The sequence below is a fragment of the Pempheris klunzingeri genome, chromosome 5 (assembly GCF_042242105.1).
Source record: "Pempheris klunzingeri isolate RE-2024b chromosome 5, fPemKlu1.hap1, whole genome shotgun sequence".
Taxonomy (NCBI): Eukaryota; Metazoa; Chordata; class Actinopteri; order Acropomatiformes; family Pempheridae; genus Pempheris; species Pempheris klunzingeri.
This window is the reverse complement of record NC_092016.1, coordinates 13621136-13647462: the sequence shown is the minus strand read 5'-3', so window position 1 is coordinate 13647462 and position 26327 is coordinate 13621136. Positions and strand designations below refer to the sequence as shown.

Genomic DNA, 26327 nt, shown 5'->3' with positions numbered 1-26327 from the left:
AATCAACCCAGTACGAAGCGTAAGCACTTATGCTAGTTTATAAATTAGATGGGCAGACCTTGGATTAGTAACACAAAGTCAGTGCTAACCAAACTACTTTGTTGTATGGATTAGCTGAGATATTAAAACCAACAGCCGAGCTAACAAACTTCAACGTATTCAAAATATTACGCCGAATGTCTTCTTGTGATTCTCTGGTTAGCTAGCTAATGAAACAAAGCCAGGAAAAAAAAATACGAGGACATACACTTTATTTAAAAACAACATTTGAATATCAAATGTACAAAGGCTGATTTCGTGTTTCCCAAAAAACAACAGTGTAATTTTTCAACAAATCCACTACACAGCCAGCGACGGTGTTCCAGTGTCCATGTTGGCATAAAAAAATAAAAATCCAAAAGTCAAAGTCCACTCAGAAAACAGTTTCATCTTGTCAAAATTTGGTTAACTGCCAAATCACTTGCCATCTTCACGTTAAACAACGCTGTCTCCACTTCAGCAATATCCAGTTGAATGGGGTCTTGATAGGATAAAAAAGAAGGAAAAGTTGTAAGCCCACAGTGCAACTGAAACGAGTTATGATTCACTGTCCAGCAGTTAAAGACGGCATGCTAAACTAAACCAAAATTAACAGTTTACTAACAGACATTGCTAGCTTTCAGTTGCGTTAGCTAGCATTGTGCAAGTGCACACGTTATTCTCAAATATCAGAAGTATGAGAAAGAACACAGTTGTTAAAAAATTCTAACTAAGTTACACGTTTCATAATTTGTAATTAAAAGTCATCGCATCGGTACAGAACGCAACCTGCAGATTGATGCGCGTTTGTTATCAAGCGCCATCTTTTTTTCTTTTAAATCAAAGCCGCCGACATGGCTCTTGCAGCTTAACTTGGACGTCCTCAGTTCCAATACAATACATTAACAACTTTTTATGTAACACATGAAATGAATTAATAGACCTGGCAGTAGCTCTTTCATCCGAACTCTAAGTACGTAGTTATACAGTGAGAAGTGCAACAAGCTATCCTGTTACTGTCAGTTCTGTCACATTTTTGTGGGGCTCTGAAGTGATATACTTATTGATGAACTGGACGTGATCAGCAAAAAGAACTCTGTGTTGAGTAAACGCTCCAACTATTTGCAGAAATATTCTTCAATTGGCCACAAGGGGCATGACAAGTCTAGAGTTAGCCTAACTCACACCATGCGTTGTGCAGTAAACTTTTTTTTTTTTTAACTTAATACCCAAACAATATTGATGTTCACACAGATTACGATCAAAACAACAAAACATTGGCATGTGAGCAAACAACGCTGTATGCAAATGAAGATGCATTGCCTGACCTGACATATCGATAATCAGTCACCAAGCAAAGACTTAACTCATCGACAGATGGACAACATGATAGCACCTATAACTTTTAAAGCAACCCTTCAAACAATGACAATTATCATACACCTCCTGTTCAAAATTGGAACAAAATGTTTCATTGCGCTGTAAATGTTGAAATACTTACTATTTGTGACTCAGTATTTCTCAACTTTTAAGGCAATAACTCTACCAAAGATTTCAGCAAAATTGAAGAAAACAGAACTCTTGGAGAAATGTGGCCTTTTCTGTAAAGTGCCAGCAGAATGCAACAACCAATGTCTACATATAGCCACAGTAAAAATAGCTTACATTATTATCAATGATGAAAGTAGCCACATGATGAAAATTAATACACATGTACTACCATAAAAGTACGTACAAGTTATACTCTGTTTATGCACTCTACCTGCTAACATTTAGTCTTTTTGCTAACCGTTAGAACTTTGAGTGAATGGCAGCACTACATATTCCAACTAAATGTAGGGAAGGTCTGTTTAAAATAGGAGCGCAGTATCCTCAACCTATCTGAATGGGATGTGGGGAAGATATCTCTCTAAAAATAAATTTTCTAATTCCATATGTTAATGAGCTCTGTAAGCATATGAATAAATACTTAGGTCAAACATGAAAAAAACTTACAGAGTTGTCTTCTTTATCTTCAAAATACGAAAACGTCATGCCAGTCGAGGTCTCCGCTGTGGAAGAGATGAGCAACAATGAACGATACCCATATCAACGAATCAAAATAGCACACAGGGACCATTCAGTGTGGCTGGCTTTAACTGGTTTGAAGTGCATTGTTCTGATTTTAACATTTATTTGCAACTGCCTTAAACAACAAAATCGCTGATGCGAATCATTTAAACGTGAGGAATCAGTTTGTCAGAAAATACACCATTCTCTGTGACCTTCACAGAAATAGCAACTACTAATAGCTGATGTTCTACACACCAAATGGTTTTGCTGGAAATTGTTACGCCCAAGTCCTTGTTTTACGCAAGAAAGAAAAAACAATGTGTGTGTGGCACATGGTAAGTGAAGCACCTGCATTTTTAACTGAGATGGGTGCAGATGTGAAACAAACATTCATCACTCTATTGAGCTGATTGTTCTTGTGCTGTGTGGTGCTTTTTATGTGCTCTTGGGAAACTTGTGCACCTCAAAGTCAAGAGAGTTGTCAACTAACTGCAAAATGGAAACCTTTTTGAAACATTACTATAAAAATCTACCATACTTGAACTCTCTCTCACAGTATTGTTACTTCCTGCTGGTGCGTCCATGATCTCAAGTAATTGTTATGTCAGAGGAGTCTCGTCACATTTCAAGAATGGCTTTTCATCATATTTGCTTTGCCATTTCATTCTTTTGGCAGCTACCAATAAAGCAGGTACTGGCCACATTTAATGACTTTTACTGAGCTAAACTTTTGGGGTCCTCTGACAATTTTTTTCAGGCGTCTAAAACTAGGTGGTTGCATGAGGAAATAATGAACAATGCTAGTCAAAGGTATCATACAACACCTAATGTTAAATTTACATTGACAACATGGATATTACTAAAATGTGATTTTTAGTGACGCCCTCTGCAGGCCATCACTAAAACTGTAATTGGAGAGTGCAACTGTATAGCCAAATTAGCTAATGGTTCTTTTACAATTACCATTGCAAAATGCCACCAGTTTGCTAATTTATAAAATGTAATCGAAAAATGTAAATGCAATTAAATTTAACTGTATGCACAAGTTGTCATATGATAGTATGGTGGAGAAATGTGTTCAATGCAACTTCAATTTACGCGTCTGTTTAACAATATCTGCCCCACCTGAGTTTTACTAGGAGCCTTAATGAAGCTCTTCAGTTTGGGTATAATTCTAAAGAAAAGGAGGTGCAACATCCATCCGAGCCTCTCGAGTACTAATTTGGTAAAAGCCACAATGACCGATGATGTACATGTCCGCATTAGCTGTTGGTCTTGACTCTGCACAAATTATAGCTTCTTCTGACAATCTTTTAGGATCGCAAACACACCAAACTCACTTCTAGGAGCGACACGTAATGTTGTAAAATGTCAACGTTTTACGTGTGACTGATGCGAGTGTGATGTGATGATCATTAGTTGTGAGGTGTTTTTAATCACATGAGATACTGTTGTGAGAAATAAGACTAATCATAAAGATTGAGTACTTCAAAGGTTAGCTAGCTAGTAAAAAACCATCACGGATAATGCAGATCTTACTTAAATGTAACTGAATGTTCATTATAATAAATATGTGAAAGAATCTATCTTTAAATGCTTAAATATCTTAACTCTAAAACATGCACAGAGCTACGTCGACACTGACCACAACCTCCAGGCGCATTCTAAGATTTTAAATTACGTTAAAGCAGTAACGGTCGAACTCTATTTTACCGATGTCTATTTTACTGAACCCCCTATAGTACTACAAAGTGTCCGAGGTTAATTTACATATTCATACATGTACGCAATCACTTGAAACTTACCACAAAATGTCTCGTCCACAGTTAAGGTATTTTATCACTTACGTGTGTTTTGTTCTTTTTTTTAAAATTAATGTGACACATCTTACACTAGGGGGCAGAGCTGACCTAATTTCAAACGCGACTGTTATTGGTTTTAGTCGAAAGAAACTGCTACAATGCACAGATGCTACATAAGAAATTATATTTAGCAATACTACCACGTAATGACATTACCATAAAAGAGAAAAAATACACTGTTTATATGATTATGTTTGAGCAGTCGATAAAAACAGTCAATTTGATGCGACACTTTTGATGAGTTAAATGCATATGATATGTAAGGAACTTTCTACAACCATTTAATCTATCTCAAAAATTATACTTACAAATCAAAATTGCAGCGCACGTCGCCCGAATCCTTCAGTTCCCGACTCCATCGAGGCTAACTGTCAACCCTTAAAAACAGAAAATCAAAGATTCAGAGAGGAATTGGGACGAGAGCACACCCTACTGGCTACATGTATATGGCAGTACAGACACAAACTATGAGAACGCAAAGACGACTAAAGCCTGGACTGATATAGAAAAAAACATACCATTTAGCTTGGGTAAGATGATCTCTTTCTTCTTTGTCGCATTTTGTCAACCATCAAGGGAATACCTGCAAAATACAAAACAAGATTTTGATCATCTTTGCAATTGCAGTAAACAATATGACAATTAATGTTGGCCTGAAAAACTGACGTAAATAGGCTATTTGTTTCACAAGATGGTTTAAAAATAATTTTCAACGACATTTCCGAGCTCATTAACATATCAAGAAAATCATAAATAAGTCGTTGCATATTTGCTCAAGGAAAATGTTTCATCTTAGCGTGTCTTGGTGTCTTAAAATGCCACTAAATTCGTCTTCCAACAGTAATGACCCATTGAGAATAGCTTTGAGAGGACATTTTGTTATCTGCAGGGTGGTCCTAATCCTTTGGATTTAACAGTATAGTTTAAGCTACAAATATCTATTATAAAAGATTGTATGACATCTGTTTTATTATGTGAAATATTTGCCTTCATACGTGTATAAATCAACAACCTTGTCTGTGAGACCATGATATTAAGATGAATTTATTTCTTTATTTAATTTTCATTACAATATTTTGAGTTTCCTGAAATTCACATACTTGTAGTGAACCTTGTTAACATAAAAATCTTTCTTTACATGTCTTGCAGATGTAATGTAACATGGGAAAACAGGATTAATGTACATATTTAAATTACTTCTCCATTCAGTGCCTCAAAGGGTTAAAAGCCAACACCCTATTTTGTATTTCGAAGTATATCGAAGATTTTATAACATATAGAACCTTTACTCAACAAATAATTCAATTATAGTTAAAGTATAGTGTCTACAATGGAAGATTTGTAATTAATAGTAACATTTTAGGCAATTTGGCTACTTGTCATAATTTATTTAAACTATTTATAAATATTAAGTATTAAGCATCTTACTCTTACTTAAATCTTGTTATAAACTACGGTTGTACACTCTGTGGTGAAATATTGTGAAAAATCATCGATTTTTTACTATTTTTTCGGTTTGCAATTCGATGAAAACCCTCAAAAAACAAATATACTGAAAATAAACAAAAAGATGCTTAAACTTGATGTGTTGACGTCAATCAGCCTCAGTACAACATTCAAAAAACGAAACATTTGCTTTATTTTTGTTGTTTTTATCGAGCAAATTCAGACAAGGGCATTTGCCCTTTCAAGGACAAAGCAATTTTTAAATGCGTAGGTTGAAATAACTCCAAACAGGTCGAGAACAAATGTGCTTGTCCAAATATTCACTAAGTTAAGTCGAAACAGGGCTAGCAAACATGCAAAATCCACCAACTAAAACACAATTGCACTCATCTCACACTCGCTGCATCGTTTTCTTTATTCTTCGCAGACAACACACCATGGCCATTTTCACAACACTGCGTCTATCTGTCCTTCTTTCCACCATATTGCCAAACACCCCTGGTTCGTATTTTACAGCTTTTAATGTACGATCACTCGGAGGTTCTTACCCATAATCCCAAGATGCGTCTATCCGCCGTCGTCTGCCCCGGTCTGTGTCGCATTTTCGGGCGATTTTGGTCTTTTTGGTGGGTCTTTGGGCCGCATCGTTCCGCCCTTCCTCCCTCCGTCCTCGCCGCCTCTCTCCTCTGCTGTGTGTGTCCTCCTCTCTGCCTCTGCCTGAGCTGATATCCTTCAGCGGCTCTGCCCACTTTCCTCTCAACGTAAGCCAAACTCCACTTCCTCTCCAGCCCCGTCCTGCTAGCGCTAGCAGCCCACAGAGAGCCCCAAACCCGCCCGAAAACCCGGGTGTCTCAGCCCAAAACCCGCTGCCGTGCCTCTCTGTGTCCCACCAGCAGCGTTAGCAAACTATTTCAACACTTTACCCCCTTTTTTTTTCTGCACGCAGCCATGTTAGCAGCAAACCACTCAAATCAAGCTAGCATTGAACACTAGTAAACTTTAGTGTAAATGTGTGCGACTTATTGGTGAGAAATTACCCTCATTTTAGCTTCTTTTAAAGTAAAACCTCTTTAAAACAGTGATATATACTTGTGTGTTTCAGTGAGTTGCCAGCCTACACTTTAAATTCTACTTTTACTTTGATATTATCATGTCTGTTATGGGGTAGAAAAGCACTTTTTTTTCTCTTGACACAGGCTCGTTGTATCTTTTGTCAGCCACACAGCCAACACTTATATTAGGTATATTAGCTGTGTAATAACTTGTGTGTCTTGCATCAGAAACAAAGGCCTTCTTTGAACCTTAAACTGTGGTGTGTTGTGTGTGCAGGGCTGTTAATAAATGATCAGTAACATGTTCATTCACTGGTTTATGTACAGCACAGTTCAGACATCAGGCTGAGTTGGTGTTATTGATTTGAGAACTATTTCACAGTGATGAAGGGGTGATTGAGGCCACGGTTTAGGCCTTTATTTTGGAGCAAAATAAGCCATGCACTGTTTTTCATATTTTTATACTACAAATGTAAACAAAGCAATCTTCTGAAAGTGAGATTGGACATGAGTGCAAAGTCAGACGCTGCCAGAAGCTTGTGTCGAAATGACAAAAACCAATTAGATTAAGTATGCTATTTATTTTAACCGAAAAAGTTTGAAGAATTAAAATTAGAACTCCAAGGAGGACAACCAAACTTGGCAAACTTTAGCTGCTCAGTTAGTGCAGCCTTTATTGGACAGCTATGCAGCCTGTGGTATGTACTCCACCCCCATCACTGACCAATGGCACGCTTGACGCTGCAGCGCATGCTCTTTGCAGTGGCAGATTTCTTTAAAAAGAACCTCAGCCTAGCAACAGGAGTGACCTGCAAATGCATCACAAATCCAGGCATTACAAGTGAAGTGAACACAGCCTTATATTGACTGACTGGTTGGATGGGTTTGAATAAGGAAGTGCTTAACCACCAAATGTGTTAAAAGATCCCTCAAAATCTAAGCAGCTGTTTATTCAGTCAGTAGTGGTTTGTTTGCACGTCACCTGAGTGTTGCTAAAATTGTGTTTTTCAGAGACTGAGAATTTGAAATGTAATCGCAAATCTAATCTGAGCTGTTGTTGCAGCACTAAGCTGAGTGAGTGTTCAGCTCTTAAGAGCACTGGCTTTTGGTTTGGTAATAGTGTTGAGCAAATTATTGCTACTGGTGCTCCATGAAAGAAGAAGATAGACTAAACAAATGCTTGTTCGAGTGATCTGGATAGCTCAGACTGTGTTTTGTAGATAGACATGTACACAACACTGTTGCACAGGGGTGTGCCTCAACACATTAAAAAACAACAGGAAGGTTTGCATTTACGGGTGTGGTGTTTAAGGAAGGGGGAAAAAAAAGCACACACATCAAACATGTTACATTGCAAATAACCTCTGATTGTCAGAGGTTGACACAAGAACAGGTAGATTTTGTTCTTACGTTTGCTTTTCAATTAGCAAGACAAATGATTCTTTACACTGTTGTGGTCATGTTGATCAGCAAACATCATGGAGATCACTCAGACAAGAGTATCAGGTTTTACAATAGTCTAAACTGATCTATTCGAACATGTGTGTTGAATAGTAGCTAAACTGAAAGTCAAGCATCAGACCCAAACTGTGCTGTGAGCCAGTTTAACCCAATGTAACATGATCACTGCTGCTACGCTGTTTCTCTGTTTCTCTGTGCAGAGTTCAAGCCATCCTCTCAGAGCGTGACACCCTCCCTTCAGCTAAAGATTTCCATCTTCTTTTGGCAACCGAATCATGTTTCGCAGAAGGAAAACCTTGAGATGAGCAAAACGATCTCCTTGCAAAATCAAGATGCACTGTGGCTAATGCACAGGTTCTTTACGGCAGACTGTGACTTGTGTTTTGTGTACATGTTGGTGCACAGTACATCCGCTCACTCACTTCCTCAGTAGACTACGATCAGATTACTATAATAGAACTTCCTTAAGAGATGCAAACATCAGCTGCTGTGTGTGTTATTCATCTAGTGATCAAACCAGCCACTTCTGAATTTCGACCTGTGCACTGAAGGGAAATGCAGGCTCTGTGGTAATTTTGTGCTGCCATCTGGTGGCCTCTGACCAAATCAAACTGCTCTCACATACAGAAATGCAGTAGAGGGCCCTCACTCCCAGTAGCGGGTGTGCAGAAATAAGAGCAGACACAAAACCAGACAAAACCGAACTGGTTATCTTGTGTTTCTTTTCAGATAAAGTGAGCCTCTACAAGTTTTCACACTATAAGTAATGCTGCATTAGTCTGATGTATGTCTAAAGTAGTTTTAACTGCAAGTTTCCTCTCCCTCTTGCCATGAGAGGGATTATTTGTGGCGGTAAATCTAAGTGTTGATCTAGTTTTTCAAGAGGACCGTGTAAACCTAAAATCTCGTGAAAATATAGATGGAGATAAATCATAAATTGTGTGAGTCTGTGTGTGACTGAGTGAGACAGACTGACTTCTTGTGTGCTTAATCCCCAGAGACCTGCTGAATAATTATCAGCGTCACTGATCAACTGACTGCTGATCACTGTCTCGTCTGGTCAAGATTTTCCCTGGAGTCTGCGGTCGTGACCTGGGAGTCTGCTGCCCTTGGAAAATTGTGTTTGCTGTGGCCCACGAGTAAACAGAGAAATGCTGCCTTCAGATGCTGTTGGAAATCTGTCACTGCCAGTCAACCCCAAACATGGTGAGAGGTGTTAGAATGATAAGTGACACTCAAGTCTTTAACATGGGATGTTTGGGGATTAAAAGTGTGTCAAAATAGTGAAATTGATGTAGGATTGAATTGTGATACTACTTTGTTAATTCGTCTATATTTAGACTACATAGCACTATTAGCACTATTTTTTTTAGGATTTGCCATTAAAAATGTTTGTTTTAATCTGGAGTATAAACACACGTGCATTGTGAAAATGTGCACACTGATATCTAAGAATACCAAATAGTCTTTTGCTAACCATTGAACTCCACATATACTAGCTAAGAGAGAAAAGTGTAAAGTCTTTAAAGTTCTTTGTGTTGTTGTAATATGGGGGCTTTAATGACCTGAGAGTGAGTTCATATTTGACATTTACAGACACCTTGGTCATGTAATGATATGTATTTAAAACGAATTGAGATATTTTTTATAGAAGCAAGAAGAATTGAAATCTAAAATAAAAATACATGAATAAAAAAATAAGTAGGGTAATTCATTTCAATAGATTAGAGAACGAATACATAGATAATTACAAAAAAAAAATCCTATGATCACCTGAGGAGACAGATATCAATCCCTATTTTCTTCTATAAGGAATTAAATAGTTATTATTATCCTTATCTGTAAGAATTCCCCTTTAAAAGAGTTATCAAACACGGGGGACTAAAACAAATAATCTAGGCTTGCCATTTTTTTCACCTGAAGATGCCAACATCCCTCTCTTGGTGACAGCAGGTCCGTGGGTAGTAGAAAGTACGAGGGATCCCTGAAGGCAGCACGGCTCCTCTTCAGCACTAGGAACAGCGGGCCAGCCTGCAGAGGTCCTCCGGAGGCGGATAATCCCCATCTCCACACGAAGTCCTAATGCAATCAGGAAGGCATTGCCATAACTCACCTCAAGGAAAACACGTTTTGGAGGCAAATGCAAGTTACGACCAAGAAATCCGCCATTAAGAAAAGCTCGGACGAGTAGAGGGATGGATATTTGCCTGTCACATTTTCTTTATTGTGCAAAGAGCAAAATCTGACATTGATAAGCCGATCCTCTGTTATGTGTCAGCTGCTGTCGCGTTTCATCTAGTTTGGAGAAACTACTTAAAGAACATCCTGCTTTGCATTTTCGCATTTCAGCACCATGGTGACACACAGCGTGGCTTTAGCTTTTATTATTGCGACTCTTTGGCGGGTCAGTGGCGAACTACAAACTCTTTCTTCACCCGCGACGCAGTTAAATTTAACATCATCATCATCATCGTCCATCATCAGCGAAGATGAACTGACGAATAATCTCACAGATGCTGCCGTGGGATCCCGGATTTCATCTCTAATGACGCATCTCCCAACTCTGAAAAACATTGTTATTTTCATCTGCGTGCTAACAGCTGCTCTCATCACATGCCTGGTCATCAAAGTGGTCAGGTAAGCTCTCTGATGTTACATATGGGGCTTCAGGGCCTGTCAGCGACCAGTCTGACAATAATGCATTCACAGTACGATCACACTGTAGAAATGTTTGAAATCTCAGCAATGTTGTGGTGAACGTGTCGATCAGGAGCATGTGGTTGTTTCTATGGAAGCCAAGAGGAAAAGGTCTGGGCCTGCCAGTAAAGTCCCTGCAGGAAGCAACCTGTTTTATGTTGCTGTGTATATGATGCACACTTGTGAGCATTTTTATCACATTTGTATTCATCAGACAGGATTTATCTTAGGTTTGCTGTAGTCATATATCATTTTACTGCTGCAGTTTCACTACTGATGTATCTGTTGATTAGATTAGTCCATAAATCATGCAGTGAATAATATCAGGAAATAATGAAAAATACTCAATGTGGTGCCTTCTGATTTCTATACAATGATATAAAACAGAAAAAAACAGGTGCATCCAAAGAATGTTTTTTTGATAAATGATTAACTGATCATCACTATTTGTTGAAACTGGTCAGTCCGATAATTGTTTCGGTGTTATTTCATTTGGGGAGAACATTAGACTGTTTCAACTGTACCGCCAGCCAGTTTGGGTGTTAATTTGATTGTGAACACTCAGTTTTTTCCACTTTAATCGCCCCCAGACTGGAGGAACTAAAAACAGGTTTACAGTTAATGCTGTGGTTTAGTCAGTCAGCCTGAATGACAAGATTTTTTTTTTCTCTGCTCGTCTCATGCTTGGCACCGCTTTCTTTCTCACAGATCTGGGAGACGAATCAGAAAAACACGGAAATATGACATTATCACGACACCTGCAGAGCGAGTAGAGATGGCCCCTCTTAATGAAGAGAACGATGATGACGATGACTCAACCCTCTTTGATGTCAAATACAGGTTTGTTCTTTTTAAACTACTTAAGCAGTAGGAAGTTCATATACGTGTTATTTTAAGACCAAAGACAACGGTTTCTGCTGCCCAAACAAGAACGACTACAGGCCTGATACAACTGTGAACATTTTCTACACAAATTAGAGAAGTTTGGCCTATGATTCCCTATATGGATACAGTGGAGCTCTTCTGTAACAGTGGAGATACTGACCAATATAAAGTGTGATAAGAGCATTATAATCTAAGTCTGTAATATACTATGGCTGTATATTTCTACAGAGATGTACCTGCACACTATTTGTCCCTAGAGGAATATTCTAATCTTACTTTTTAAGGGTTTAACTCTATAAAACAGGTAATGTATATTTAAAAAAACTGAATTTTTTATACTATTTCTGTTCTTAAATTGCCTGGTTTTGCTACTCTTACAGCTTTTCTTTCCCGTAATGCCTCTACTTGTTGAGTTGTAACCTTGATTTCCCTATGGAAAGCACCTTGTGACTCTGTTTTGACTATTCAGCTTTGCAGGGTCGCACCACAGTTCTGGTTTTAAGCACGCTCAAAAAGTAATGAGATGCAGGACAAAACCACACCGACAGAACAAGAATACACCAAACAATGCATCTAAAACATGCACTGTATTTCAACTGCTTGCTCTTCTTGAAGAAGCACGCTATTTTAGAGAAACACTGCTTTAGTTCATGCAGTGTTGACATTAGGTTTCACCCTTCCGTCATTTCCATTGTTCTTTAACACACAGCCACTTCCTCATAGGAAGATAAGATGTCCTGTTTATCTGGCATTTTTCAACTCCACAAGTCAGACAGGACTCTGCAGGCGAACATACTTCCTCCTCACTATGTGGGCAGTAACACCAGATCACACAAGTAACTGTGAGTTTTCACTTTTTCCACAGGTGAATTCCAGCATGGACATCAGTGTTTGATAACTCCTGTTTTTTGCCCGGGACAACTCCAGTGATTTCCTGTATTTTTATGTTGCCAAGTATTACCAAATCAACAACTTCATATGCTACTTGTGCATGGCTTTAATCTGTGTTTAGAGGACTGGAGTGGCATAGATATCATTGTTTGCTGCTTTACCGACGCTTCAATCATGTGGCCCAAATACCCGCCTCATTCCCCCTAATCTTAAAACAGGACGCTTCAGATTGTGACTTCTGTTCACTAATCATTCTGTAATCGTGCTGTTTGTGACTTAGAGTTCAGTCATCTTCATAATTACTTATTTTGTGCATCAGATGTGCATCAGATGTTCTCATTTACATTAAATCTTTACACTTGAGCTACCGTGTAGAGTATGTGGGGCTGAGCAGGTTGATATACCCATATTAAAATGCAGGATTAATCACACTTTGTGATTTGAATGAATATATAATCTTTTAATTAATACTTGATGGCCACTAAAGACCATCAGTTATGCATAAAACGTTAACATGCAACAAATATTGTGCAGAAAATACTTTATTCTAATGTAAAATTTGCACATAATGAAGGATCTAGTGGTATTCAGTAATTAATATTTTTAACTTAACTTTCATACCAAATATATTTCTATCTACTAACCACTTTATTGTGCATATATACTGTTGAGGGCTTTCAGTATGGAGTAAGTCTATATTTTAGGTGTATATTTTTTTACGGTGTGTTAGACATTCCTGTTTTGCTGCTATCTCAGCTGAAGTTTTACATGTTCAAGGTTCAAATTGGATTAAAAGCTCATAGAAAATTGTCAGAGTATATTTATGAGATATTTATAGAATACATCAATTTGCTATGAATGTGAATGCTGTAATCTCTTGTGATCAGGTTTGTTCAGTTGTGACAGTTTCATTTAATCAAATAACCACTAAACAATGTCAACAACAGGTTTAAAGACTGCAGTGATGTAGTTACAGTATTTAACATGTCTGATGTGCAGCCACAGTGTCTTGTTTTCTTAATCAAAGCAACACCATACAACTAGTTACTCAGTTAATATGATCCGCAAAATCTGGGACCTCTTGTTTGTGCTGGAAGATGAACAGCTGGTCCAGTATCATGTAAAGTCTCCCACAGTTTTTTCTATTTGATGGCTCGCCGAGCAATTTTTCATAAATAAGCCATTTTCATAAAATGTAATTTTTTTTCATGGGCTTTGGGCAAATCTAAAACATTATTTTAGATGTAGCAGTAGCTCGGAGGGAGACAAACCAAAACTAACTGCCTTGCTATAGCACTATAACCAAGGCCCAGTGTATTCTTTTAGTAAAGAAGACTGTTTTACATGGAGGTTTTACCTGATGTATGATGAATACTTAGGTAAGTATTAAATTACTATTAAAACAGTGAAAACATAACTGGTTCGTCATGTTTGTTAGATCTTTAATTCATTTACAATACATAATAATCAACCAAAAGTCTGATTCATGGCAGAGGAGTTTATCTCAGTCTGCACCCTAAATGTCATTACAATAAACTACCAACCATGCATATTACAGAGAGTGTGGGTGTTGTAGGTGACCTTCTGTTTGAATCCAGCCTGTTATTTGATATTGCACTATGGTCTGTAAGGTGCAGCTGTTTCCAAATGACCTCCATCCCTAGTTAATGGAAAAAAAATGACACTGCAGTAACCAATCTTGTACAACCTTTTCAACGTTTTCTTTCCAGGAGAAAGAAAAGTTGTGTGTTTTTCTTTGTTCAAATCAAATTTATTGACATTTTCAAAGACTGGATATATTTCTTGTCACTGCTAGATACAAGCTGTATGCAGGAGTGTGTGTGAATGTCTGACAAGGTTTCTGAATCATACATTGAACTTTCAACCATATTTATGTATTCTGTCTTTTAGTTGACTCCTGACTATTTGATATGTTTTCTATCCGTATGCATCTGTTGTTCATGTCAGTATTGTGTCATGTTTAATTTCAGTCTTTTCACTGTATGTGCAGAAAATCTGCAGATCCATGTTTGTGCCTGTTTGTCTCAGGCAAGTTTGTCACCCTTGTACAGTGATCCTCCTCCATCCATCTTGGCAACGTCTTTTACTTTTATCTTTAGTTGACTGTGGATGTGTGGAAAAAACCCTGCTCATCTTAAGATGCTAATTCTGGACTTTTATTAGAACTGAGTCATCTGCTACAGAAAATTCCTCTTGTAAAATGAATCTCAGTCATTGTGGTAGCTGTTTGAAGACTGTAGCTAATTCCATTTATCCCACATTTTAACTTGATGTTCAAACTGTTTTGAGAGTTTATTGAAAACAAGTCCTTGCTTGGTTTTTGACACCTAACAGATATAATGTGTACCCAGGGCTGTTTCCTCAGTTTCCACTTCTTTGAAAACACTACTGAAATAAAATTGCTTCCTTTGAAGTATTAAATCGTTTTAAGGGGAGAGACTTGAAGTGCTCTTTTTTTCCGTTCTATTCTTTTGTGTATTTTCTGTCACAGAAAAGTACATTCACTTTGTCATGACTGCACAGCTTAAGAGTCCTTGAGTCATACGCAGTGTTTTAAATACAAAAAAAAAAAAAAAAGAAACATAGTCAAGTTGTATGTATCAGGACAAGACAAACATGCAAAAGCGAACATTTGTTAGCTGGAATTTGGCTACTGCACAGATGTGAACATACAGTATACATGACAAAACAGTATAGATATAATATACAACACAATTCCCACAGTTTCACAGCAGATCAGAAACTACGTGCCAGTAGAAATTTTTCGAAACCGAGGCAAATTCAAGATTCTGGGTTAATTAGCTTAGGGTAATTGTGTTGGTCACAGAATGTTTCTATTTTTGCAGAGCTCAGACAAGCTTTCACAAACAAACCTTTCATTGCTTCAGACCGCTGACGTCTCTAGTACAACTTTATGTTTATTCTTAACTAGCAGCGTAAGGCAACATGCAAGTCAACAGTCGCATCCTGTCAAAACAACACTTTTATGGACGGGTCACATGGCTGGAAGCACATGAGAGGCTATTTGTTAAGCTGCAGAGCTCTTGGAGAATTTCAAATTCTTCTGTTAATTTTCAGTAAAAGAGGCATTTTGTTGCAGAAAAATACCCAAAAGCACTGGGCACCGAGCCCAGTATCAAGACATCTAAAATAAAACAGGAAGTATAGTCCAAATTAGCATTAAGCTGATGAAGTGGCTGGACAAATCCGCCTGGTATTGGCCTTAAAATAAACAAAGAATTGAATTTCTACTCTGACCCTGATTACATAACAACTCACAAATAAAGCATAATTTCCTTCTATGCTTATTTAGCTTTGTGTTTTTTTTGTGTTTATTCATTTCTGGGTATCAGAAGTGAGCGACACTATTAAGACAATCGTAACTTTTTTTACCATCCTTCCCATCCTGTATGGAATAACTTGGATAAATCCTGACTACTTGTTTTTCTGGGAATGTGAATTGTAAGTAGTCAAATTTATTGATTATAGGCACAAAATACTGGCAGCTTCAGTCAAATGCACAAATATCTGCATCAACCCTGATGAATACTAACCCAAACACAGTATACACGTATAATTCACACATTATTTCAAACGGCATACAAGCCATCGCTAACTGTGACTAGGAGGTAATTTAAAGCACATTATGGGGCTCATTTCTTACAGCATTTGTAAGAATACCAGGGATACATTCATGTAAAAAAAAAGAAGCTCTTCTTACTACCACTGCACAAATACAGTCTCAGCGCTAACATTTTCAGTGCAGAAACAGGGCTGGTGTTCTTTGAGAAAAGTTTACAAAGTGAATTTACCTTCAGCTAAGTCTGTGTAAACATTCTTATGCGAACAGCCGGTACGCTTTGACGTCACAAAAGCTGAATGTGCTTACATTCGTTCATTTGGTTCTCAGGGTAACCAAACTTTATCAAATGGCAGTTTTGGTTGACTGGACTTGTTGGACTTTTTGCTTCTGTATTACCTGTTTTATTGTGAACACCAGTTAAGGTGCTGAGCTACAAAAAACGCATAAAATGTTCTCTATCAGAGGAGAATGTGATTTTACAAGTTGAACATCACATCAGCTCTTTCAAAAGATCCTGATGAAAAAGGTCCATCGTATTAAAATCAAATATTTGAATACTTCTTTTAATTAGTTCTCCCTGATTATTAAGTGCTTCCATCTTGTTGCCCAATCCGTGACTCACTGGAGCCATTAATTCAACAGCTCTTCACGCTGTTGACATACCGGGTAAATTACAACACACCCTTAATGAAGCCCTATCATACCATAAATTGGTTAATATTGAGAATAATGAGACACCATAATTCGTGGCGTCTCATGACCAATTTAGAAAATGCAGATGTGTGTTCTGAATCCTTAATGCATAACTTGTAACCATACTGGAAGCCTGGATGGACTATAACAGCTTAAAATCAGCTGTTTAAGGAAAATGAGGAGCCAACAGATGGACATGACAGGATCTCCATGAACGGTTGGGTGTCATTATTTTAAAGGTTGCCATAGAAATCTCATTAAAAGGTAAAACACACCCTTGAAACAAGTCACTAAAAGAGCTTGAAATAGAAAAAGTTAATTCCAATTACTGAAAATAAGTTCATTCAAGTTTCATAAATGTATGGTAACAAGAAAACTCTTTGTTCAGTGTTTGTTCAGTCAAAACAGTAGTTCTTCCTCGCAGCTATTTGCTCTGGAGCTCCTACTGCAGTCTCCTCTCCGCATCACAGGCCCCAGTGTGGAGCCGGAGTGCCCCCTGTCTGTGCAATGTGCTCAGGGTCCTGAACTCCAAAGGCATGGTGTGAGGACTGGAGCTGGAAGTGTACTCGTACTTCAGAGTATCGTAGTAGTGGTACTTGACCGGTTTGCCCTGCGGGTCCAGCGGGAAAGGCCAGAAGCCGTACAGATGGATCTCCTCACAGAAGCGAGTGGCCATCGTGTACATGAGGAGCCCAGTGGTCGGACGCTTGATGTGCACGTTGTTGGTCAGCCAGTACCTGTTGACAAAGAGTATGTGGTGAGCTGCGGTCAGTGAATCAATAACTATCACATAGACTAGAAACACAGTAAAAGGAAACATATGTTCAGTCTCCTATTCAGGTGGCAAACTTCAATCAGTGCTCACCAAGAAGCTACTATCATCTCTTCCAGTGAGACCTTTCTCCCTCTGGGCTTTGATATTAAGCCAGATATACAGTACGCTGGAGCACACAGCATGAAACTGAATCCTAAAAAGTAAAAACTTATAGCTTGCTGGGTTTGTTTCTCTGTTGTAGACCACCAAAGTTCCCTTTCAAGAACTGTCTGCTCACAGATAATCAATAGGTGACCTTTTCTTTTCTCCCTGTATTGACGCAGCAGGCAAACTGCAAAAATATCTCCCTCTTAACAAGTCTTTTAGCCTGGGAGTCTAATAATCTTATTTTCTAACTCATGCTGAAGCAGCTGGTTCATTAATTCAGTCAGTCAGTTTTGATAGGAAATTTAATTAATTGCATTTATTAAGTAAAAACACCATTTAAATGTGACCATATGCTGCTTCTTTTCCCATTTTATATCACTGAGAAATTATTATCTTTGTGGTTTGCACTGTTGGTTGGACAAAATAAACAATCTGAGGATGCCATTTTAGGCTCAAGGAAACATCTGCTTTTACTAAATTGATGAATTGTAAAACAAATGGAGACATTGAGATAAAAAAACATTGTGTCTTTCTTACCACAGTAAAACAAGATAATAAAAAGACAATAATGGTAACTAAAGTGTCAGAAAAATGAATGTATCTCTCCACACAGGATGAGCCTTAGCTCTGTGTTCCTTTGCAAAAAAATGACTCCTGAAGACTGAATGTTACTTTCAATTTACTTGTGCAGCATGTTTGCTGAGCACACATGTTCTTTTATTGCAGCAGACTGTGAACAAAGCTGCACATGGCACCCACCGGCGCTGCTCTGCACAGTTGGATTCTTTTACTTTAGGTGACCTAGGAGTTGCTGTGACAGTGAGAAGCCACATGCTGACCTTAGGAGCAGCTTCAGGGGCAGGTGGTCAGACGTTCTACCAGCATATTTCTCCAGCCTCTTGGCTATGACTGCCGCCCCTGGCTGCGCACTCTGTGGTTAGTGTGGAAGGTCGTGTTGAGATGCAGACGTTGTACTATTTAAAGCAGTTCATTTGCAGTGAAGGGCAAACAGTGAGCAGGTTTACAGCCCAAACATTACAGCTGGTGAGTCACATTTTAACAACCAGAGGAGATGGTCCAATTATCAGAGAAATGGTCTGATGTAGCATTTGGTTGAATATGAGCAGATCCTTTGTTCTGTACTGTACATGTTGGGGATTTAAGTTTCAGCCTTACTGAGACCAGAACAGAGTTCATCAGACATCAGTGGACAAAGGGATGTGTTTCATAATTTCAGGCTAATTATATTCTCTTGTAAAACACTGATCTTACAGACTGTTAATTAAAATACCCTCCCGCAATACCGAGTGTTAGTTGGGGCAGACAAAATGGAATAATTTGGTCATTGACCAGCGGTGGTTGTTAGGCTTTTAACAATGCAGGAAAAATCCAGAGCGCAGTCATCACGTTTGTGATGAGAGAGAGGCAAGGACAGCAAAAAAAAAATGCATAGAGGGATTTTTAGAAAATCCTGAAGGCATTGGAGACTGTATTTCACAGGTTTGCAAAACAGCTTTCCTCAAAAGAGATCCTTGACCAGCTCTAAAATAAATCTACACAAATAATGAGGATAAACAAAATATCCAAGGTCTGTTATACAACAGCTTAGCAACATTTCTTATTATCTGTGCTATTTCTGAGCCACGGCATCGGCCTGTCAGCAACAGTATCTAAATAACACAATTTGGCATATGACAAATTGATCCCCTCAGAAGTTAATGCTTTCCTTGGAAAGTGTTTTCATAAGTGTTGACTGCAAATCAGTGGAAAAATCAATTCACAAAAGCTGAGACTGAAGAACTGAGCTCCAATTAAAAGGAAAAGCTCAACATCATGGGGAATGGGCTTATTTGCTTTCTTGCAGAGAGTTAGATGAGGAGTTTATCCAGCCATGTCAGCACTACTACGCAGCATCTCTGCTGGCTGCCTGGCAACCAAACCGTGGTGACCTAGAAGTCACTGCACCCAGCAAATTATTGTTTTTAGCCATTAATGGCTCTAAGGAAGGCATAAGAAATGTCAGTCAGCATGTTGATCCGCCACTTTGGTCCCAACTGAAATAGCTCAGCAACTGTTGGATGAATTACAATGACATTTCGGTCAGACGTTCATGATTCCCAGAGGATGAATTCCTCTGACCTTTAACCTAGCACTACTGTGAGGTTGTCATTTGTGGCTTTAAGTGGAATGTCTCCACTATGGATTGTGATGATGGCAGGTACGGACATTCACGTCAGCCTCAGAATAAATTCAGGGCAAAAGTTTAATTTGGTTTTGAAAATACCTGCAAAACTAGTGCCATTCATATCAGCCTCAGCTGTACTTTCTGTTCAGAGCTAACCAGCAAATGTTAGCATATTAGCATGGAAAACTATAACAGTGAATGTTGTAAACATTATACCTAAACATCAGGATGTTAGCATGGTCACACTGAGACATTTAGCCCAAAGCACCCCTGTGCCTAAATACAGCCTCACAGAGCCACTAGCAGGGCTGAGGACTCTTGGTCTTGCAACAATTCTGCTTGTGTGTGGATTAAACAAGGATTCACTGTGATAATTAGTGAGCTTTAGAAGCAGTGATAGGGATATTTTTCAACTTTGAACAGCGGCAAGCTAGCTTTTCCTAGTGTTTCCATTCTCTACTATGAGCTTATCACCTCGTGGCTTCTGCTTCTAACTTAACACACAAATCGATCTTCTCATCTAACTCTCCACAAGAGAGTAAATGAGCTCATTTCCCAGAAAGTTTAACGATTTGTTTATGGGAGAGAGACATCAACGTCTGATCCAAGCACACAAATGAAACATAAAATAGACTGATATGTCTACTTAGACTTTGTAATTCGTGTCAGAGTCAAATGCGTGAAGACATTTCACACTTAGTTAAGACAGATTTGGTGAGACGACTCGAGGTGCAGTGTGAGCGAGGGGAGACACAGTTCTCATGCTGTCTGCCCCCGGTGATCAGCTTTAATGCTCTGTTTAAAAATAGCCGACTGGACTGCAGATTAGAGTTTGCCAACCCCTTGATTATGCTCCTCACAGGTGTTCCTGTGAGACGCAGCACATCAGGAGCAGCGGCTGCGAGCGTCAGCTGCATCTTACCCTCTGACAGCGTGGAGGAGCCGCAGCGAGGGGAAGGCGGTGCGCACGTCCACAGTGTGCAGCAGGATGAGACGAAGGGCCCACTCCACGCGCTCCTCTCCCCCCTTGGCCATGAAGGCCGGGATCCACAGCACGCTGCCGCTGAGGCTTTGAAGCCGCTGCAAGAAGCGATCCCTCCACTCTTGGGTGACCAGGTCCTGGAAGGCCCGCTGCACCACTGAGGGGTTCATGGTCACCAAGTTGGTCCGCCATCCCACGTCGCCATGGTATTCCTCCACAGGGGCCAGGTTACACCTCAGGACAGACAGGGACAGGCCACTCACTTTCACATGTGAAATGATTTCCTTTTATTGAAATATCTTTTAATTAATGTCTCTGGTCACTGAGTAGAAGAGAAGCAACACAGCTTTAAACCAGAGAGAAGATTTACAAGTTCTTCATAAAGTTAACACTTTAACACTAACACCCCAAGGTTTCATTTCCCTTTTTAGATCTAGTGATCGATAAATCCTATATATTGCTTTTCTTCTCACATTTTTATTAACACACACACACACATGCTGTGGAATGCAGAGGCTGCAATGTGTGTAATGAACTGCTTACTCAATCTAAAAAGCTACAAGAAGAAAACTGGTGAGTGCTTTATAAATACAGCAATAAATAGATTTCATTAGACTTTTTTTCCTGGCTGGTAGCCTCCTTAAGAATTTCAAGACACTTCATATAGGAAGAGCGATTTGTTTTGTTAAATCTATGACATGTGGAGATGAGTAACAAATCAAAGGGAAACACTTGAATAAATCAGTGGAGACACTTTCACAGAGGACACGAGGGCCACTGAACGGGTTGATACATATGAAAATGAGAATCAAATGCAGTTCATATGCTCTGATCTTCACAGTCACCAGAGGTGCAGGTGAGCTTACATGAGAGCCAGAAATTACATTTTCATACATGTCCTTAAGGTGAGCCAGAATGATATGTACCAGCGATGTTGTGGTAGGTCTTAAACTACAGACAAATACCTTTTCTAAAACTACATTTGCTATCTTCAGTGGTACCCATGTGTGAAATATTGGGATCTGGCTCACGGACTGTGTACCTAAGACCATGAGAGCTGTTCTGGCAGCTCATGGTGGCCCAACACCTCACTTACACACTTTTATTTAGTTTTTTTCCTCAAATACCCATCTGTCTATGTCCTCAAGCTAGTCAAGTCATTTGCCCAGTAGAAAATTCTACCAGGAGTGAAATAGAGCAGAAAGACAAGTGAAATTCAGCAGAAAAAAGCAGGATGGCATTTTGATTATTGATGTTAACCTCGGCCTCTAAGTAAATGCCAGAAAACACAAAGCCTGTAATTATCTTCATGGTGATCTCTGTCGAGGAAGGTAGGAAAGCACGTCAGAAAGTGGTTGTATTTGCTAACTCTGCATCCACACATTGCTTAAATGCAAAATGTTAACTTTTCAGCTTTGTGACAATTCACTTTTCAGATAATCTAACAGTTAAGAGTTTGTTTAGGGAAGGAAGAAGTGTGCTCTTTTACAGTTTAATGGCTATTACCAATATACTGTGACAGCTAATGTACCTGCTTTAGCGAACAGTTGGCTCACAGGTTACATGCAAACAGAAAATGTGACAAATGTGAACCATCAGCTGGTTGTTATTTTTCCAATATGTTGCTCGAGTCCAGCAAATTATCAAAAACACTGACCTGAAATAATCTATAACAAGCACCCCAAACACTGTCAACCTACTTTGTGGAAACCAACCATAGGGCAGAGAACTATATTTAGCTGAGGCATTATCTCTCCATCTGATATGTGAATGCCAGAGCAAATTCCTCAGCTACTCAAAATGCCACATTCCCTGTTGTCTGCCTTCAGCCAACCATTACCGCCATGCCCCGCCATTATTATCATGCAGCTGGAGTCTGGAAATCATGACCTCTCCTCATCAGCATAACATCGCAGCACTTACAAAAGACAAGACAGGCTGACAACGGAATCAATTTCAGAATAGAAAAAAGGGGACATTCAAGGATTTTGAGGCCTTTTCAGCTAGCGATCAATCAGCTCAGTGAGGAGCTACCACAGACGACTACATCCTGCTCCATTTACACGACAACATTAAAGCAATTGATTTATGAAAGGATGTTTCTCACATTTGTTACGTCTGCATTTGGTGCATGTTTTGTTAGACTGTTCCTAGCTGCACACAGAATCCCAACGAGAATACTCTCTTTTTTCCCCCCAATCTTCCATTACAATATAAATGCAGATGGCTTTATTTTCCACGAATGACAGGTATGAATAGTGATAAATAACCCACTCAGCAACTCCTTTGCTTGCATCCGAACACAAAATAGAGTCGGCTGATGGCTTCATAAACAAAACTCTCTGGTAAATGAGAGCAGGACTCCTGAGAGTGTTGGTGTTTCTCCAAAAAAGCACAATGTGTTTCTGCTGTATGCAAAAGCTTTCAAAATGTCAATTTAACGTATAATCATGTATTTAATTGCTCTCAGTCTGGCAGTTCGTTTTCAACTTTAAATGATTAAAAAGCTTTGACAGCTTTTTCAAAAGTACAATTAATATATTTCCGGCTGTGCGAGCACCAACTCTAACCTGAATTAAACTGAGAACCGGAGGAAGTGAATGAATTAAACTCTCAGTGAAGAGAGATAAACCTAAAACTGAAACTAATGTGCTAATCCATTTCAATTACGGCCCACTTCAACTCGCATGTTTTATGATGTATTTCAAGTGGAAGACTTCCAATCCTGAACCAACCCCCCCCAAAAAAATACCTGATAACAAAGTCATGAGAGTCAATCTCAGGTCCACAGCTGCTGTTCAGCAGGATCCCAGAGTTTCCCACAATAGCACAGCGCCTGTGATGTTGGTTCTTCATGGGGGATACAGTTGGCAAAAGACGGTAGAGATTCTCGGAGATGTTTGTGGTGCTGCGGCGATCAAAAACATAGTGGATGATATCTCCCGGTTTCAGAGTGCCCTTCAGAATAGAGATGTCTCTCTCTGGATCAAGAAATCTCAGAATATTCTTCCTGTAGAAAGAGGAAATGTAAGATGGTTATGAAAGGCTCTGCTTAGTGGAGTGTAAAAATATGTTGCGATAATTGTGGAGAGTGATGACTGTGCCTAATGAGGTTGGAGAGGGTCTTGTTGAAGGTCCAGCTGTCTGACGAGAGCCTGGCAGTGCTATTGTAGCTTGGACCGAGACGATTTACATCTTTGCTCGATCTTGTCAAAGCAGTGGGATCCACGTGTGCTGCAGTCTTTCTAAATGAAGCGGAAAGAAATGTTATTGACACACTATGTTGATCTTTAAAGTGTGGATCAATGAGAAAAAAAATATCCTTGTTATCTTGGTTCAAGTATTGTGTGAATTTCTCCCTGTTTCCCCCACGTTAAAAGAGTGTTGTCATATATCGTACCGACCGAAAAGACCTCTGAGTGTAATTTCTGATTTTGGGTATTGTGGTGGAACATAACTAAGCAAGCCTGCGTTTGTTATTCGATATACAGCATGAATTATTTCGGCTTTATTCTTATGGCAGATGATGTCAGATACCACCACATTGACGGGTATTTATAGCAGGGGTCCTCTTGCTATAAAAAGTAGTGAGACACTCACTGCCAATGACTCACTGTGTTATCAAGGCTACAGAGGAATCAAATGACCAAAGCCCACTGAAAATTATATAGAAAGGCCAGTGAGCTCCCCACTGGTGCTCTACAGCTCCAGCAAAAGTATGTGTGTGTGTGTGTGTTTGTATCTGTGTGTGTGTGACGTTAATTGGATTTCAGACCTGTGGGGTTTAGGGATGAGCCAGTGCAACTTTGTCTTCTTCGAATGTCCAGTATTTCTAGAAAAACAGAAAAAACTGTTCAGATTTAATTATGAATCACACACTGCAGCCTGAGTTAGTGGTTGATAATGGACGTTTCCTCAAATTCTTCCCATAACCAAGTCTTGTAACAGTGATGCACCCACTGTACTCAATACCAGGCGTACTGTACGCCCTTCTTTTGAGACAGAATGAAGGTGAAAAGCTTGCGTTAAGGTATTTTTAGAGCAATCCACTGTGGGCCCATTTGCTGATGTAATGAGGAGAAATGTGGCCTTAATGGAGCCCCATTATGCTGAATAGAGGTTTTCTTTTCACAAGGGTGTTCTACACCAGCCAAGGAGCATTTACAGTCAACATACTGAACGGGCATTCAGATTTTTAAAGCATCAGTCTGTTTTTGTAATCCTGACCTTGGTCACATTTGATAAAATCGTGACAAGCTGGCAGCAGCTGTGTAAATGAAGGAGACGGAAACAGACGAGTGCTGCTGTGACAGACAGGTGGGCTGTTCGCACCCATCTCACAGTCCCCTTGGCTTTAAATATATTGTTATAATTGTATTAAGCTGCATTTATGCAGAAGTGAAATTGGTTCTGGTTCTTCTCCTACGGCGAATCACAAACCAATCTGACCTCATTACAACGTGAGCCACAGCCGGGTAATTGCATTCAAAACAAAATGTTGTCGCTGAAAGGGAAATGTGAGAATCCAAAAAACCTTCTCACAGAGAAAGAGAGAGAGAAAAAAAAGTCATTTTTACTGTTGATGTTACACAGCATCTTTGTAGCTGTGACGATGCCGAGGAGAGCAGTGCGAGGATGCTGATGTGTGGTTAGTTTTACATGTGCCAGAAGTATTTTGATGCTGAATTGAAGGATGCATTTTCTTGCAGGTCAAAAGCAAGTGGAGCGAGTGACTTGGAAGATTTCTGCTGCACTGCTCAACATTTCAAAGTCTGAAAATGAAAAAGGAGAAAAGCCTCTTTTGTTTCCAATCTGTTGCCCCCCCCCCCACCTCTCTCCTCTCTTCCTCTCTCTTATATAGTGTAAACGTATCCTATCCCGCATGCAGGCTGCTGCAAGACAAATAGCCTAATCCTTGGAGACTCAGGCAGGCTGCTGTCGGAACAGCTGCTCCTGCTGCACCCCAGTGTTACAAATGTAGAAACAAACCACACACACACTCCGCATTCAACTCCAAACTTCAAATCTATCCAAATAAACTCATTTATCTCACTCATTTATTTTCACACACACACTTAGCAGATTCGGTCCTGTGAGGAAGCCTGGAGGAAATAAACCTGCTGGACAAGAAAACAATGGACCACACTAACGCGCACTCTCTCTCTTTCTCTCTCACACACACACACATACGCGCACACACACACACACACGCATACACGCACAATGCATGGATGAATTACGGTGGGCTACTTACGCAGTTTCTTCCTCCACTTCTGCAATATCATCTATTATCAAAACCACGACCAGCAGCGTTACAAAGCCAAACAACAGCGTGCGGAATACGAGCGGCATGGCTGAGGGGCACGGGCTGCAGCCGGGAGTCCCTCCTTCCTCCAAACACTGTGTTACATTAACCTTCTTGTGTTTCCCTTTTATAAATCGAAAATCCGCTCAGTCATGTCTTCCATTGTTCTTATGGCTGGAGTCAGGCGAACTGCGGTCTTTTTTCTCCGCTTCAGATGATGAGTGCCCCGTGTGTGAGTGTGTGTGTGTGTGTGTGTGTGTGTGTGTGTGTAT

The 26327-nt window shown here is 39.5% G+C and overlaps 2 protein-coding genes and 1 long non-coding RNA gene across 3 annotated transcripts; 1 reads left to right on the top strand and 2 right to left on the bottom strand.

Annotated features, from left to right (window-relative positions):
* Window positions 1-234: 234 nt before the first annotated feature.
* LOC139201833 (uncharacterized) lies at window positions 235-6087 on the bottom strand. Its single transcript, XR_011584328.1, has 5 exons — window positions 5927-6087; window positions 4451-4515; window positions 4241-4309; window positions 2014-2069; window positions 235-520 (listed from the first exon to the last, which is right to left on the bottom strand). It is a non-coding gene; the product is annotated as an uncharacterized lncRNA (long non-coding RNA).
* A 3860-nt stretch (window positions 6088-9947) lies between these two features.
* Window positions 9948-13781, top strand: fam174b (family with sequence similarity 174 member B). The gene is made up of 3 exons (XM_070830678.1): window positions 9948-10528; window positions 11297-11428; window positions 12339-13781. Exons 1-3 carry the CDS (start codon window positions 10245-10247, stop codon window positions 12340-12342), a joined length of 420 nt encoding a protein of 139 aa, XP_070686779.1. The 5' UTR covers window positions 9948-10244; the 3' UTR covers window positions 12343-13781.
* A 3322-nt stretch (window positions 13782-17103) lies between these two features.
* st8sia2 (ST8 alpha-N-acetyl-neuraminide alpha-2,8-sialyltransferase 2) lies at window positions 17104-26102 on the bottom strand. The gene is made up of 6 exons (XM_070830519.1): window positions 26005-26102; window positions 24526-24582; window positions 23855-23995; window positions 23503-23760; window positions 20691-20984; window positions 17104-17398 (listed from the first exon to the last, which is right to left on the bottom strand). Exons 1-6 carry the CDS (start codon window positions 26100-26102, stop codon window positions 17104-17106), a joined length of 1143 nt encoding a protein of 380 aa, XP_070686620.1.
* Between the last annotated feature and the right edge of the window lie 225 nt (window positions 26103-26327).